Genomic DNA, 12,144 nt, shown 5'->3' with positions numbered 1-12,144 from the left:
ATGCATTGGAGAAGGAAATGGCAACCCACTCCAGTGTTCTTGCCTGGAGAATCCCAGGGACGGGGGAGCCTGGTGGGCTGCCGTCTATGGGGTCGCACAGAGTCGGACACGACTGGAGCGACTTAGCAGCAGCAGCAGCAGCAGTAGCATCAGTGGTGCTAGCAGTAAAGAACCCAGCTGCCGATGCAGGACGCATAAGAGACGTAGGTTCGCTCCCTAGATGGGGAAGATCCCCTGGAGGAGGGGGAGGCAACCCACTCCAGGGTTCTTGCCTGGAGAATGCCACGGACAGAGAAGTTTGGAGGGCTGCAGTCCATGGGGTTGCCAAGGGTCAGACAGGACTGAGATGACTTAGCAGAGCAGAGCACAGTCTCTTCACTCCCAGGGTTGATTGGTTTCCATCTCTTTGAGGCCAGTTCTGGGAATTAGGGCAGGTTAGATCGTGGTTACAGTCTGCTTGTCATGGAGTTAATGTCTTCCCCCTAGTGGGGGTTTCACTATCTATAAAGCAGCTCATGAGACCTGGCCCAGAATGTTATCTATATAGCCTTTGGTGCTAAGTCACTGCAGTCGTGTCCAACTCTTTGCGAGCCCATGGACTGTAGCTCACCAGGCTTCCCCATCCCTGGGATTCTCCAGGCAAGAACACTGGAGTGGGTTGTCATTTGCTTCTCCAATGCATGAAAGTAAAAAGTGAAAGTGAAGTCACTCAGTCGTGTCTGACTCTTTGAAACCCCATGGACTGTAGCCCGCCAAGCTCCTCTGTCCATGAGATTCTCCAAGCAAGAATCCTAGACTGGGTTGCCATTCCCTTCTCCATAAAGCCTTTGAGCTTTCCTTGAATTTGCTTGAACTCTGACTAAACTTATTCTTCGGCTCAAGGCTTTTCACAGACCAAAGACAGGCTGAGGACCTTAAGGTCCCACTCTGTTTTCACTTCCGGATCTATATCGGCAAGAGACCGTGGGTTAGCATAGAACCTAAACCAGTCCTAGTTGGAGGACATCACTTGGATCATCTCAGATCTATGTTGGTAGGAGACTGTGGACAATTCACAGACGTTGAACTAGTACGGTTTAGAAGAGATGGGCTTGGATCACCTGAGATCTATGCTCATAGGAGATTGGTCACCATCGCCTGGGGAATGCTTTCTGTCATTCTTAGAGGCAAGAGTATTGCCACCTTGAGCTCCAAAGTATCTTGAGCTCCAGATACTTGGTTAGAAAAGAAGAGAGACGTTTAGGCTCAGGGGTTGTAGATGTAGGGCCAGGGCAGCAGTGAGCCGGAGCCAGCCCCTGATTGGCTGAGGACTCTCACCAGCTTGTAGGGAACACGTTCCTACCTGCAAGTCAGCCTTGAGGGGAGCGTCTACACCACAGCAACTGGCGGACACAGCAGATGTCGACCGTGTTCCTCGCTCAGAGAAGCTAGAGCTTTCCAGCAGGCCACTGGTACCCCTCTACTAGAATGGAGTGGCAGCGTTGGGGACATCCAACTTGTGTTTGTCTTGATGAGGTTGGATGCCTACATTTCCCTGGTGGCTCTGACAGTGAAGAATCCATCTATGAAGCAGGAGACCCAGGTTCCATTCCTGGGTTGGGAAGACCCCCCCTGGAGAAGGGAATGGCAACCCACTCCAGTGTTCTTGCCTGGAGAATCCCATGGACAGAGGAGCCTGGTGGGCTACATACAGTCCATGGGTTGCAAACAATCGGACGTCACTGAGCAACTGATGCTTTTGTTACCTGGTACAGTTACAGACTTCTTAAATACTCATTTTTTTCCAAAACGTTACAGCCAGAATGCTGTTTCTACTCTTTTAAAACATGAATCCCTTTCCGCTTTTATATACAGTGTATTCTCCATAATAATTGAATATTAGGGCCAGAATGCTGTTTCTCCCCTTAAAATATGAACCCCTTTTGGCTTTTATAGACAATGTCTTCTCTATAATAGTTGAACAATTCTGTAATTTTAATGATTCTGTAGCTTGGTTGTCTCAGCACATTGAGGGGATGAGAAGTCTTCATTTATTTTTTTCCCTAAGACTGAGCACTGGTTTTAAAAATGATCATGGATCTCGGCTTCCCTGGTGGCTTAGACGGTAAGGACTCTGCCTGCAATGCGGGAGACCCGGGCTCAATCCCTGGGTCAGGAAGATCCCTCTGGAGAAGGAAATAGCAACCTACTCCAGTGTTCTTGCCTGGAAAATCCCACGGTCAGAGGAACCTGGTGGGCTAAATTCCACAGGGTCGCAAAGAGGGACGGACTGAGCTACTGACACTTTCATTACCTTACAATTCCAGACTTGTTAAAAACTCATTTTTCCAAAAGATTAGAGCCAGAACACTGTCTACTCTGTTAAAACACGAATCCCTTTCAGCTTTTACATGCAATGTCTTCTCTATGAATAATTCTCTATTGAATAATTCTATAATTCTAATGAGTCTGTAATTTAGTTGTCTCAGCACATTGAATGGCTTACCTTTATCATCATCTGAGATCATTATTCACGTTACATTTTAGGAGAACCCTCACGAAAGCATTATTAGAACATGGATAACTTTGGTTATGTGATGATGGGAATTTTGAGCTTAAATTTCCTGTTCAGCATGTATTCAAAAAGTGTGGCTTTAAGTTTTTATTTTATTTTATTTATTTATTTTTAAAATTTTTTTTTGGTTTAAGTTTTGACTTAGGCTTCCGTGTTAGTATAAAGTCAATGTAATGGCAACTGGATTTTATGGTCAAATATGTCTTAACAGACTGGTAGATGTTTTTGGCTCTGGTATTCTGGTGCAGAGTTTTGAGAAGATGAACTTAAGTCTATAGAGTAACTGCAGCAGCTAAGTCGTCTCTGACTCTTTGTGACCCCATGGACTGTATCCCGCCAGGCTCCTCTGTCCAGGGGATTCTCCAGGCAAGGATACGGGAGTGGGTAGCAGAGAGAACGTTCTAATTACAGCTACTTTTGTCTTAGGAATTAAACGGCATAAGAAAGACTGAGCTGGTTTTTGTGGGTGTTGGTTGGATACCCTTCTTTATCCGAAGATCAGAAGTTCAGTCTGAAGGGTCAGCTACAGCATATTGAAGGCTGAGACTGAACTAACATCAGTTCAGTTCAGTTCAGTTCAGTCACTCAGTCATGTCCGACTCTTTGCGACCCCATGGAGTGCAGCACGCCAGGGCTCCCTGTCCACCACCAACTCCCGGAGCGTGCTCAAAGTCATGTCCATTGAGTCGGTGATGCCATCCAACCATCTCATCCTCTGTCGTCCCCCTCTCCTTTGCCCTCAGTCTTTCTCAGCATCCGAGTCTTTTCAGACGAGTTGGCTCTTCACTTTAGGTGTTAGAGCTTCAACTTTAGCAACAGTCCTTCCAATGAATGATTAGAATAATCAAAGCAATGAAGAGCAAAGGTTAAAGGCAAAGAGACAGATCCAAGGAGGAACCGAAATCTGCCCTTCCCTGCAACACATTCAGTAGATGACATCAAGATTACCAAGGGGGTCAGCTGAGGGTCCCAGGGGACGGTATGGGTGGCTCACAGCGGGTGGAAAGAGAGCAGTCTTTGAAATGCTTCTTTTTTTTAAAAAAAAAAAAAGATTATTTATTTTTGTCTGTGCTGGGTCTTCTTTGCTTCGAGGGCTACTCTCTTGCTTCGGTGCCTGGTTTTATCTTGTTGTGGAGCACAGGCTCTTGGGTGTGTGAGCTTCAGTAGCTGCATCACGTGGCCTCAGAAGTTGTGGCTACTGGGCTTGGTTGCCCCGAGGCACGTGGGAATCTTCCCGAATCAGGGATCCAACCTGTGTCCCCGGCGTTGGCAGGCAGACTCTTTACCACTGAGCCACTAGGGAAGTCCTGCAGGCACCCCAAGGTGGCAGTTTGTAGTGGGAAATGCTGCTAAGACCAAAACCCCCAAATGACTATATTTGGCTGCTATGATGTATACACGGAGTCCCCCATGCATACAAAATTAATCTTGCCAAGACAAGCAGTTAAACCACATTCATCGAGGGCCATCAAAATGTGAGTGATAAATTAAGAGTCAGTGTGTGGAAACCCTTTAAATTTTGTTGTTCATGTTTTTTAAGAATCCTGAAGATGGCGGAGATGGACAAAAGTGTCTTAAGACTTGTATTGCAGTGGCAACAGGTTGAAGAACAGCTGGAAGGCAGTGGTCTCGTCTTAGATTGCTGGCAGCTTTACATTCAAAGGGGGGGTTCCCCTGGTGGCTTAGAAGGTAAAGAGTCTGCCTGCAGTGCGGGAGACCTGGGTTTGATCCCTGGGTCGGGGAAGATCCCCTGGAGAAGGGAATGGCAACCCACTCCAGTATTCTTGGCTGGAGAATTCCATGGACAAAGCAGCCTGGCGGGCTACAGTCGATGGGGTCTCAAAAGAGTCGGACACGGCTGAGCAGCTAAACAACAGCAAATCAGAAAAGGAGACAAGAGCCTGAGAGGTTAACAGCCACGCCCAGCATCCCACAGCTAGGAGACCGCATAGCTGGGTTGGAACCCCACCCTTTCAGAGCCAACAGAAGGGGTGGGAGAGTTCAAGCAGATTGTACTCAATGAGCCACCAAGACAAGACACTGTTGTGAGCTCAGAGTAAGGGGTGTGTCGCCAGGAGGCTGGTCACGGGTCTAGACCCACAAGAACCCTTGCATGAAGGAGGATGTGATTTGCAAAACAGACTGGCATCTGTTAGGAGGGATTAAGCAGCTTTTATCTGCAGAATGTTCTTCTGATGCCTCCTTGGACAGTTCAGTGAGCTTTGCATTGTCCCCGTTTGTTCTTGGAGACCCTGTGTGCTCATTCTCGAGGCCTGTCTGCCAAGGGACCTCGGAACCCTTTCTTGTGGCCGAGTCCCTGAAAGCGATCAAGATCACAACAGCGGTGCCTGTCCTCGGCTTCACACGCCCCCTCAGAGCCCCGGGGAATCTCAGGGCACCGTCGCTTATTTGAAGCTTGGAAAGGGCTGAATTCGGGGTCCAGTTCAGGAGTCAGGCTGTTCTCAATTAAATTCTATTTGCCACTTTGTCAAAGGACTGGAAGCTTTCTTTTCTTGTGAATGAAAAGAAAGTGAGTCACTTTTTTTTTTAACCTGTGAAAGCGTTAGTTGCTCAGTCATGTCCGACGCTTTGCGACCCCACGGACTGTAGCCCGCCAGGCTCCTCTGTCCATGGGATTCTCCAGGCAAGAGTACTGGAGTGGGTTGCCTTACCTTCTTCCAGGGGATCTTCCCTGACTCAGGGATTGAACCCAGGTGTTCCTCACTGCAGGCAGACTCTTTACCTTCTGAGCCACCAGGGGAGCCCCCTGTTAAGCTGTGATTCTACATAAAAATGTTTCAAAGGTAAATAGTGCGCTCCATAGCACTTTGTATGAGAATGACAAAGCCGTCCTGCAAGTGTAATAAGTCACTGACATCTTTGCGGTTTAGCCGTAACTCTCTTAAAGTTTGGGCTTCCCTGGTGGCTCAGCTGGTAAAGAATCCGCCTGCAATGCAGGAGATCTGGGTTGGGAAGATCCCTTGGAGAAGGAAATGACAACCCACTCCAGTATTCTGGCCTGGAGAATCCCATGGCCTGTATATAGTTCATGGGGTCACAAAGGGTCAGACACAACTGAGCGACTTTCACTTTCTCTTAAATTTTGAAGCGTCATTTAAACCGAATTCAAATGGTTGTTCCCATCACTATGTAAAATGCTTTTGTTTTTGAAAAAAATGCTGCCTGTAGTTTCCCTGCATTCTCACTGTAAAGTTTAATAATTCCTTCCTCTGGTCATTGAATCTCAATTGTAGCTGAGTTTAAGATTCCGTGGTGGTCAATATATTTATCTGTGACAAAGGCAGAAAACAACCTTTTTCAGAGTGCACTGGGATTTTAACAATAAACAACAAAAAAATTTTTTTAACTCAAAAGATTTTTAGTAGTATATGGAGAGATCCCAGATGAAATACATCATCAAAATAAATTTGAAAAACAAGATTAAATAGACGTATTAGAAATGCAAGGTGACAGTAGGTGCCTCCTTTCTGTTGAAATGACACCTTTGACAGTGTGGATTTCTGGTTTCCTGGTGAACCACATAACAGACCCTGAACTAAGGCTTCGTATCTTATAAACCTAGGGTTTCTCAGGTGGCACAGTGGAAAACAATCTTCCTGCCAATGCAGGAGACGCAAGGGATGCAGGTTCAGTCCCCAGGTCAGGAAGATCCCCTGGAGGAGGGCATGGCAGCCTGCTCCACTATATTCTTGCCTGGAAAATTCCGAGGACAGAGGAGCCTGGCACGTGCAATAAAATGCATTTGAGCAAACCCAAAGTGGTCTAAAGAAATTATACAGACAATGCGCAATGTATCTTTTTATAAAAAGGTTTTAAAAATCCAGATTAGGCAATATAAAGGCAGACACCTCGATGGCATACCAAACAAATCTTCAGAAAAATTAATTCTTAATTCTACACTTGTCCGAGCTACGTGTCTGCTCCCTGTGAGAATGCTTAACGGTTATTTACTGACTGGTCCTTAAACCTGTGTGTAGGCATGCTCAGTCGCTCAGTCATGTCCAGTTTTGTGTGAGCCCATGGACTGTAGCCCACCAGGCTCGTCTGTCCATGGGGTTCTCCAGGCAAGAATACTGGAGTGGGTTGCCATGCCCTCCTTCAGGGAATATTTACCCTTACTCGCCCTCGAATATACTTGTCTGGGTTCAGGGGCTTTTTGGGGAGAATGTGGACACTCGTGCTAATTGTCTTCTGTTGTCCGTTAATTTATTTTGCATTTGGATCCGTGGGTGAGCACTCAGTACATGCAATTACAAAACCACTGTTTCCATGACACAAACAGATGATCAGAGTGAATTAAGTAGGTGTGTGATGCTTTCTAGGGGTCCATTCTCTATGGTTTTCTATAAAAAAGCTGGAAGGATAAAGCGGAAAAGGACATTTTCAGTCTGAACCTATTTTCATCTGGTTTATTGGGAAATCCCATGGGCGGAGGAGCCTGGTAGGCTGCAGTCCATGGGGTCTCGAAGAGTCAGAGACGACTGAGCAACTTCCCTTTCACTTTTCACTTTCATGCATTGGAGAAGGAAATGGCAACCCACTCCAGTGTTCTTGCCTGGAGAATCCCAGGGACGGAGGAGCCTGGTGGGAGTCTATGGGGTTGCACAGAGTCAGACACGACTGAAGTGACTTAGCAGCAGCATACACGTGAACTCTGTTTTCATCTGCCACGTTTTTCTACCTAGGCTGCAGTTTCTAGACCTCTATCAGAGCCAGCTCTCAGAAAGTCGTAGCATCGTAAGATAAACAGTAAATCAATCATGTCACAATTATTTGTTTGCAAATCAATTTTTGTTTTTCTAAAATTTTAATATTGTCTATTTAGTCATTGGAAGAGACCCTGATGCTGGGAAAGATTGAGGGCAGGAGAAGAAGGGGTGACAGAGGATGAGATGGTTGGATGGCATCACCGACTCAAGGGACATGAGTTTGAGCAAGCTCCGGGAGTTGGTGATGGACAGGGAGGCCTGGCGTGCTGCAGTCCATGGGGTCGCAAAGAGTCGGACACGACTGAGCGGCTGAACTGAACTGAACTGAACAACAGCAACAAATGGAACACAACACTTACATTTTAAAAACTTTTTAATTTTATCTATTTCTGGATGCCCTGGGTCTTTGTTGCTGTGTGTTGCGGGGGAGGGTGCTTTCTCTAAGTGTGGCGCATGGGCTTTTCATTGCGGGGGCCTCTCTCACTGTGGGCTCTTGGGCCCGCAGCTTCAGTGGTTGCAGCTTTCGGGCTCCCCCTAGAGGCGAGGTCCAAAAAAAAATCAGTTTTTGCATTGTAACAGCCAGTGTTCTTACCTGGAGAATCCCAGGGACAGGGAGCCTGGTGGGCTGCCGTCTGTTGGGTCACACAGAGTCGGACACGACTGAAGTGACTTAGCAGCTTAGCAGCTGTTGCATAATCAGCTTTGTCTTTTCCTCCTTGGCAGTTAGATAACAACTCATGTTTTCTTGCTTTTTCTTTTTAGCTATGATGCTTACTCTTTTTTGAGCCTTAAGTGTGATAAATCCAGTCCATCCATAACTGAGTCTCTGCCTTCTTGAAGCACCCAGAGGGTGGTTTTCCATGCACGCTCTCTTTGGGGGTGACTATGACGACCCTGTTCCCACCACACCCACTTCTCTGCTTGTCCCACCACAGGCACGTCCATCTGGAAAGCCTTTTTCTTCACCCCCAAGTTCTCCCCCGAGGGTGCCAACGGATGCTTTCCCACCAAAGTGTGTTTCTGCCACGGGCAGTACGTCACCTACCACGACCCGCCCCTGCTGTTTGAGATTTCCAGAGACCCCCGGGAGAGAAACCCGTTAACCCCGACATTGGAGCCGCGGTTCCAGGAGATCCTGGAGGCCATGCAGGAGGCGGCAGCCCGCCACACCCGAACCCTTCAGAACGTCCCCAACCAGCTGTCCCTGGGGAACCTGATCTGGAAGCCGTGGCTGCAGCTGTGCTGCTCGTCATCGGGGCTGTCCTGCCAGTGTGACCGAGAGGATCAGGATGGGAGACAGAGCCTTTAGCCGTTATTGGCAGCGTCTGGGGGTGCACAGGGTTGGGGGGGGATGCCCCACCGGCAGTATCAGGGATGAACGCCCAGGATCGACCCTGGGGACAGGCAGCCCTGGCCGCCTCCCTCCTCCCCACGCACCTGGAGGCTCCATCAAGACCCCCTTCCACACATACACACACCTGTCCACCCCACCGGGGCGGCGGGGGGAGGCGGCAGGGGGAAATCAACGTTTGCAATAAACAGAGACACAGATGTTACTTACGTCATCTGAGGCCAGTTGTTCACGTGGACGGACAACTGGGCAATGAGTGTCCAACATCTGTGCGGTGGAGGGCAGGAAAGGGCACAGGTGAGCTGCTGACCTCTCAGACAGCGTGATCCATGGCTGAAGGCGTCGCTTACTCCACAGCTGACTTGATGCACCGGCCACCAGGATTTCCCCTAGAGAGCATCGCGTGAGAGTGAATCAAATGTTAAGTGTTTACTGAAATCTAACACGTGCCACTTTTTTACCCTGCGTAAAAGAGCATCTTGCCCAATCACGAATGATGGTTAAGTTGCCATCTTCTGGTTTCTGAAAGGCGATTACTGTCAGTATTATTTGCAAATACGTATGAAACACTCTTCATGCTATCCATGTTTGTACATGGATATGTGTCTTTCTTTGAGAAGTCTGCAATATTTAGAAGCTCATCACTGTTGAAGGAGAAGCAACAGAGACTAGCAGATGTGTTTTGTGCGACCGCCTTTTGGTGAGCTCTCTCAGCGAATGTCGAAGCTGAGACACACCTGTCCAGTCCGAGTGTTTCCAGCCCTTCGTTTGTAGCACGCTGTTTGGTTCTGCTGTCCCTTGGGTGAACGGCGTTTCTGAAGTAAGAGTCCAAGTTCAGAGATTCTGCAGTCCAAGAAATCCCCTCTAACAGATTCAGAATTATTGGCGTGTGAAATGTATGCTATTTCACAGGGATGGGGGGTTTGGGGTGGGGGAGACACAAGCCATTAGACAATAGCAATCCACGACCCATACCCATGAAGACACTAGCAGTCAGACATAAGCAGTCCATGACCCATACCCACGAAGACCCAGCAATCAGACATAAGCAGTCCATGACCCATACCCGTGACATCTCGATGCCGAATTTCATAACTAGAGAATAATGGTGGTTCATGCCCGTCCTTGTGTTTTGTCGGCCTGACCCTGTGGATAAGCAATATCTGTGCCTCACGTTGGTCGTGACATGCGCGCTTCCGTCTGAATTCCATTTCCTGCGACCTCAGGAATGCAGGGATGAGGCCTAACGGGGTCACGGAGGAGACTGGGAGACAGGGGGCACAGCTGGAGAGAGTTCCCAAGTCCGGACCACCAGCCCCTTCTGGGCAAAGGGTTCCCCTGAGTGGAGAATACCTAGGTGACCTTCACACACTATACGCGCTCCCCCAGTATGGTGAGGATTCGTTCACTCATCTCTACACAGGAGCTGTGGTCCCGCTGCCTCTCTTTCATTTCTGTAGCGAACATGTCTCAGCATCTATCTGCTCTTGGCTCAGGGGTTTTCTCGATCCCACGGGAGTGCGGGTCAGTGGACTACTCTGTCCCCTCTGGATGCGTGGACCCCGTCGTCCGGGCACTTTGGAGAAAAATGTGTGTAAGCGTGTCTCCGGCTCTCTGACAGTGGTCTCTGCCCTCCCGTCTTTGTCCCTGCAGAATGATGTCTAAGTTCCGACAGCATCTCTCGAGCTCCTCCTTACGGTCTGCTATTTCAGAATTTTTTTAAATTAATTAACTTATTTCACTTGGAGGATAATGACTTCACCATATGGTGATGGTCTTTGCTGTACATCCACATGAATCAGCCATGGGTGGCCATGTGTCCCCCGATCCTGAACCGCCCCCCACCTCCCTCCCCACTCCATCCCTCTGGGCTGTCCCAGAGTACCCGCTTTGAGTGCCCAGCTTCATGCATTAACTTTCCCTGGTCATCTATTTCTCATATGGTAATATACGTGTTTCCATGCTGTCCTCTCAAATCATCTCACCCACAGAGCCCAAAAGCCTCTTCTGTACATCTCTGTCTCCTTTGCTGCCCTGCATGTAGGATTGTGGATACCATCTTTCTAAGTTCCATATAAATAATATACAGTGTTTGTCTTTTTCTTTCTGACTTACTTTACTTGGCACATATACACAGTGGAATATTACTCACCTGTAAAAAAGGAATGCATTTTAGTGAGTTCTAATGAGGTGGATGAACCAGGAGCCTGTTATTTCAGATTGCAAATCTTCCTTTGTCTTTAAAAAAAAAAAAAAGACAAATGGTTCCTTCCGCCTCCCTGGGAATGGTTCAGAGTTGGAGAGCAAGCAGGATTCTTCCTCTTAGTTCAGATTTCTCATTCCAGAAATTTGCCAAAAGCGTGTCATGTTGTTTTAGGAAATACTCTCATGAGAGAATGCATGGGCGTGTTACTAGTGGGTTAGAAGTACTGCTGTTATCAGGCAAAACCTATTGAAAGCCGCTGTTACCAACTTATGTGTTAAAAGATGACCGTATTTGCTCAGAGTTGGACACGCTCAATGCACATGGATTTTACAAGACATTTTATGATGTCAGAACATGGTGTTTGAGGCTGAAGTCAGTGGGAGGACTTTTGCAGATGTTGTAAACGCACAGCTTTGTATAGCATCGATTGTTTAATCTGTACACGGGTAACAGCCTACAAAGGATACGTTTACCTCTAGACTCACAATGAGCTTTTAAGTATTTGCCTCAGAATAACTTAGATCTCCATTATGTTTCAGAACATTTGAAAATCAGGTTTCTTTGTAATAATCATAATTAGCGTTTACCACCTGAAAGTTTGGCTTGGAATGCACAACAGGAAATTTGAATTCCCACTGGTGTGATCTCTTGTATGTCCTGTTGTTTGTGGGTTTTAAAGCTTTAAACAAATTCTTTCTGAAAAAAAAATATATTGTTATATTTCTAGCATTTCACAGACATTAAAAGCTTAAGCTAACGGTGACCTATTGACAGGCACGATTTGCCAACATCATTAATGCGGTGTGAAAAGCACAATTGTAACCTATGTATCAGAGATAATGAAGGTTTCAGGAAGGGGAACAGATGCCAGGTGGCCCTGAAGGACATCCACGGAAGAAACAGGCAACCTATTTGTCACGTGTCTGAACAATGGAATCTGTGACAGGATCGCATCTATGAAGGTTTCCCAGAACCTTATTGTCATGTTAACTTGAAATGAAAATAAAGTTTTCCTTGGCGATTAAAAATTCTCTCCTGCTTGGTTTTTCATGGGGCTCAATTCAGCAAGCGTGCGGAGTGTTTAGTCAGTGAAGAGTCTGCCTGCAGTGCGAGAGACCTGGGCTCCATCCCGGGGTTGGAAAGATCCCCTGGAGAAGGAAATAGCAACCCACTCCAGTGTTCTTGTCTGGAGAATCCCATGGACAGAGGAGCCTGGCGGGGTGTTTGCTATGTTTGGGGTATGACCTTAAGTAATGGGGAATGGGGTTTCAGTTCATTAAATCTCTACGGAATGTCAGAGGCT

At 47.4% G+C, this 12,144-nt stretch overlaps 1 protein-coding gene across 1 annotated transcript in view; it reads left to right on the top strand.

Annotated features, from left to right (window-relative positions):
- The window catches only part of STS (steroid sulfatase), a 95,426-nt gene extending 83,557 nt beyond the window's left edge, over window positions 1-11,869 (top strand). The window contains exon 10 of the mRNA XM_040265373.1: window positions 8,220-11,869. Coding sequence (XP_040121307.1) covers window positions 8,220-8,593 — 374 coding nt within the window. The 3' untranslated portion in view covers window positions 8,594-11,869. The remainder of the gene's footprint in view (window positions 1-8,219) is intronic.
- Window positions 11,870-12,144: the final 275 nt, after the last annotated feature.

This window comes from Oryx dammah, unplaced genomic scaffold (assembly GCF_014754425.2).
Source record: "Oryx dammah isolate SB20612 unplaced genomic scaffold, SCBI_Odam_1.1 HiC_scaffold_23, whole genome shotgun sequence".
Classification (NCBI taxonomy): domain Eukaryota; kingdom Metazoa; phylum Chordata; class Mammalia; order Artiodactyla; family Bovidae; genus Oryx; species Oryx dammah.
The sequence above is the reverse complement of the archived record's forward strand: the minus strand, read 5'-3'. Positions and strand labels throughout refer to the sequence as shown.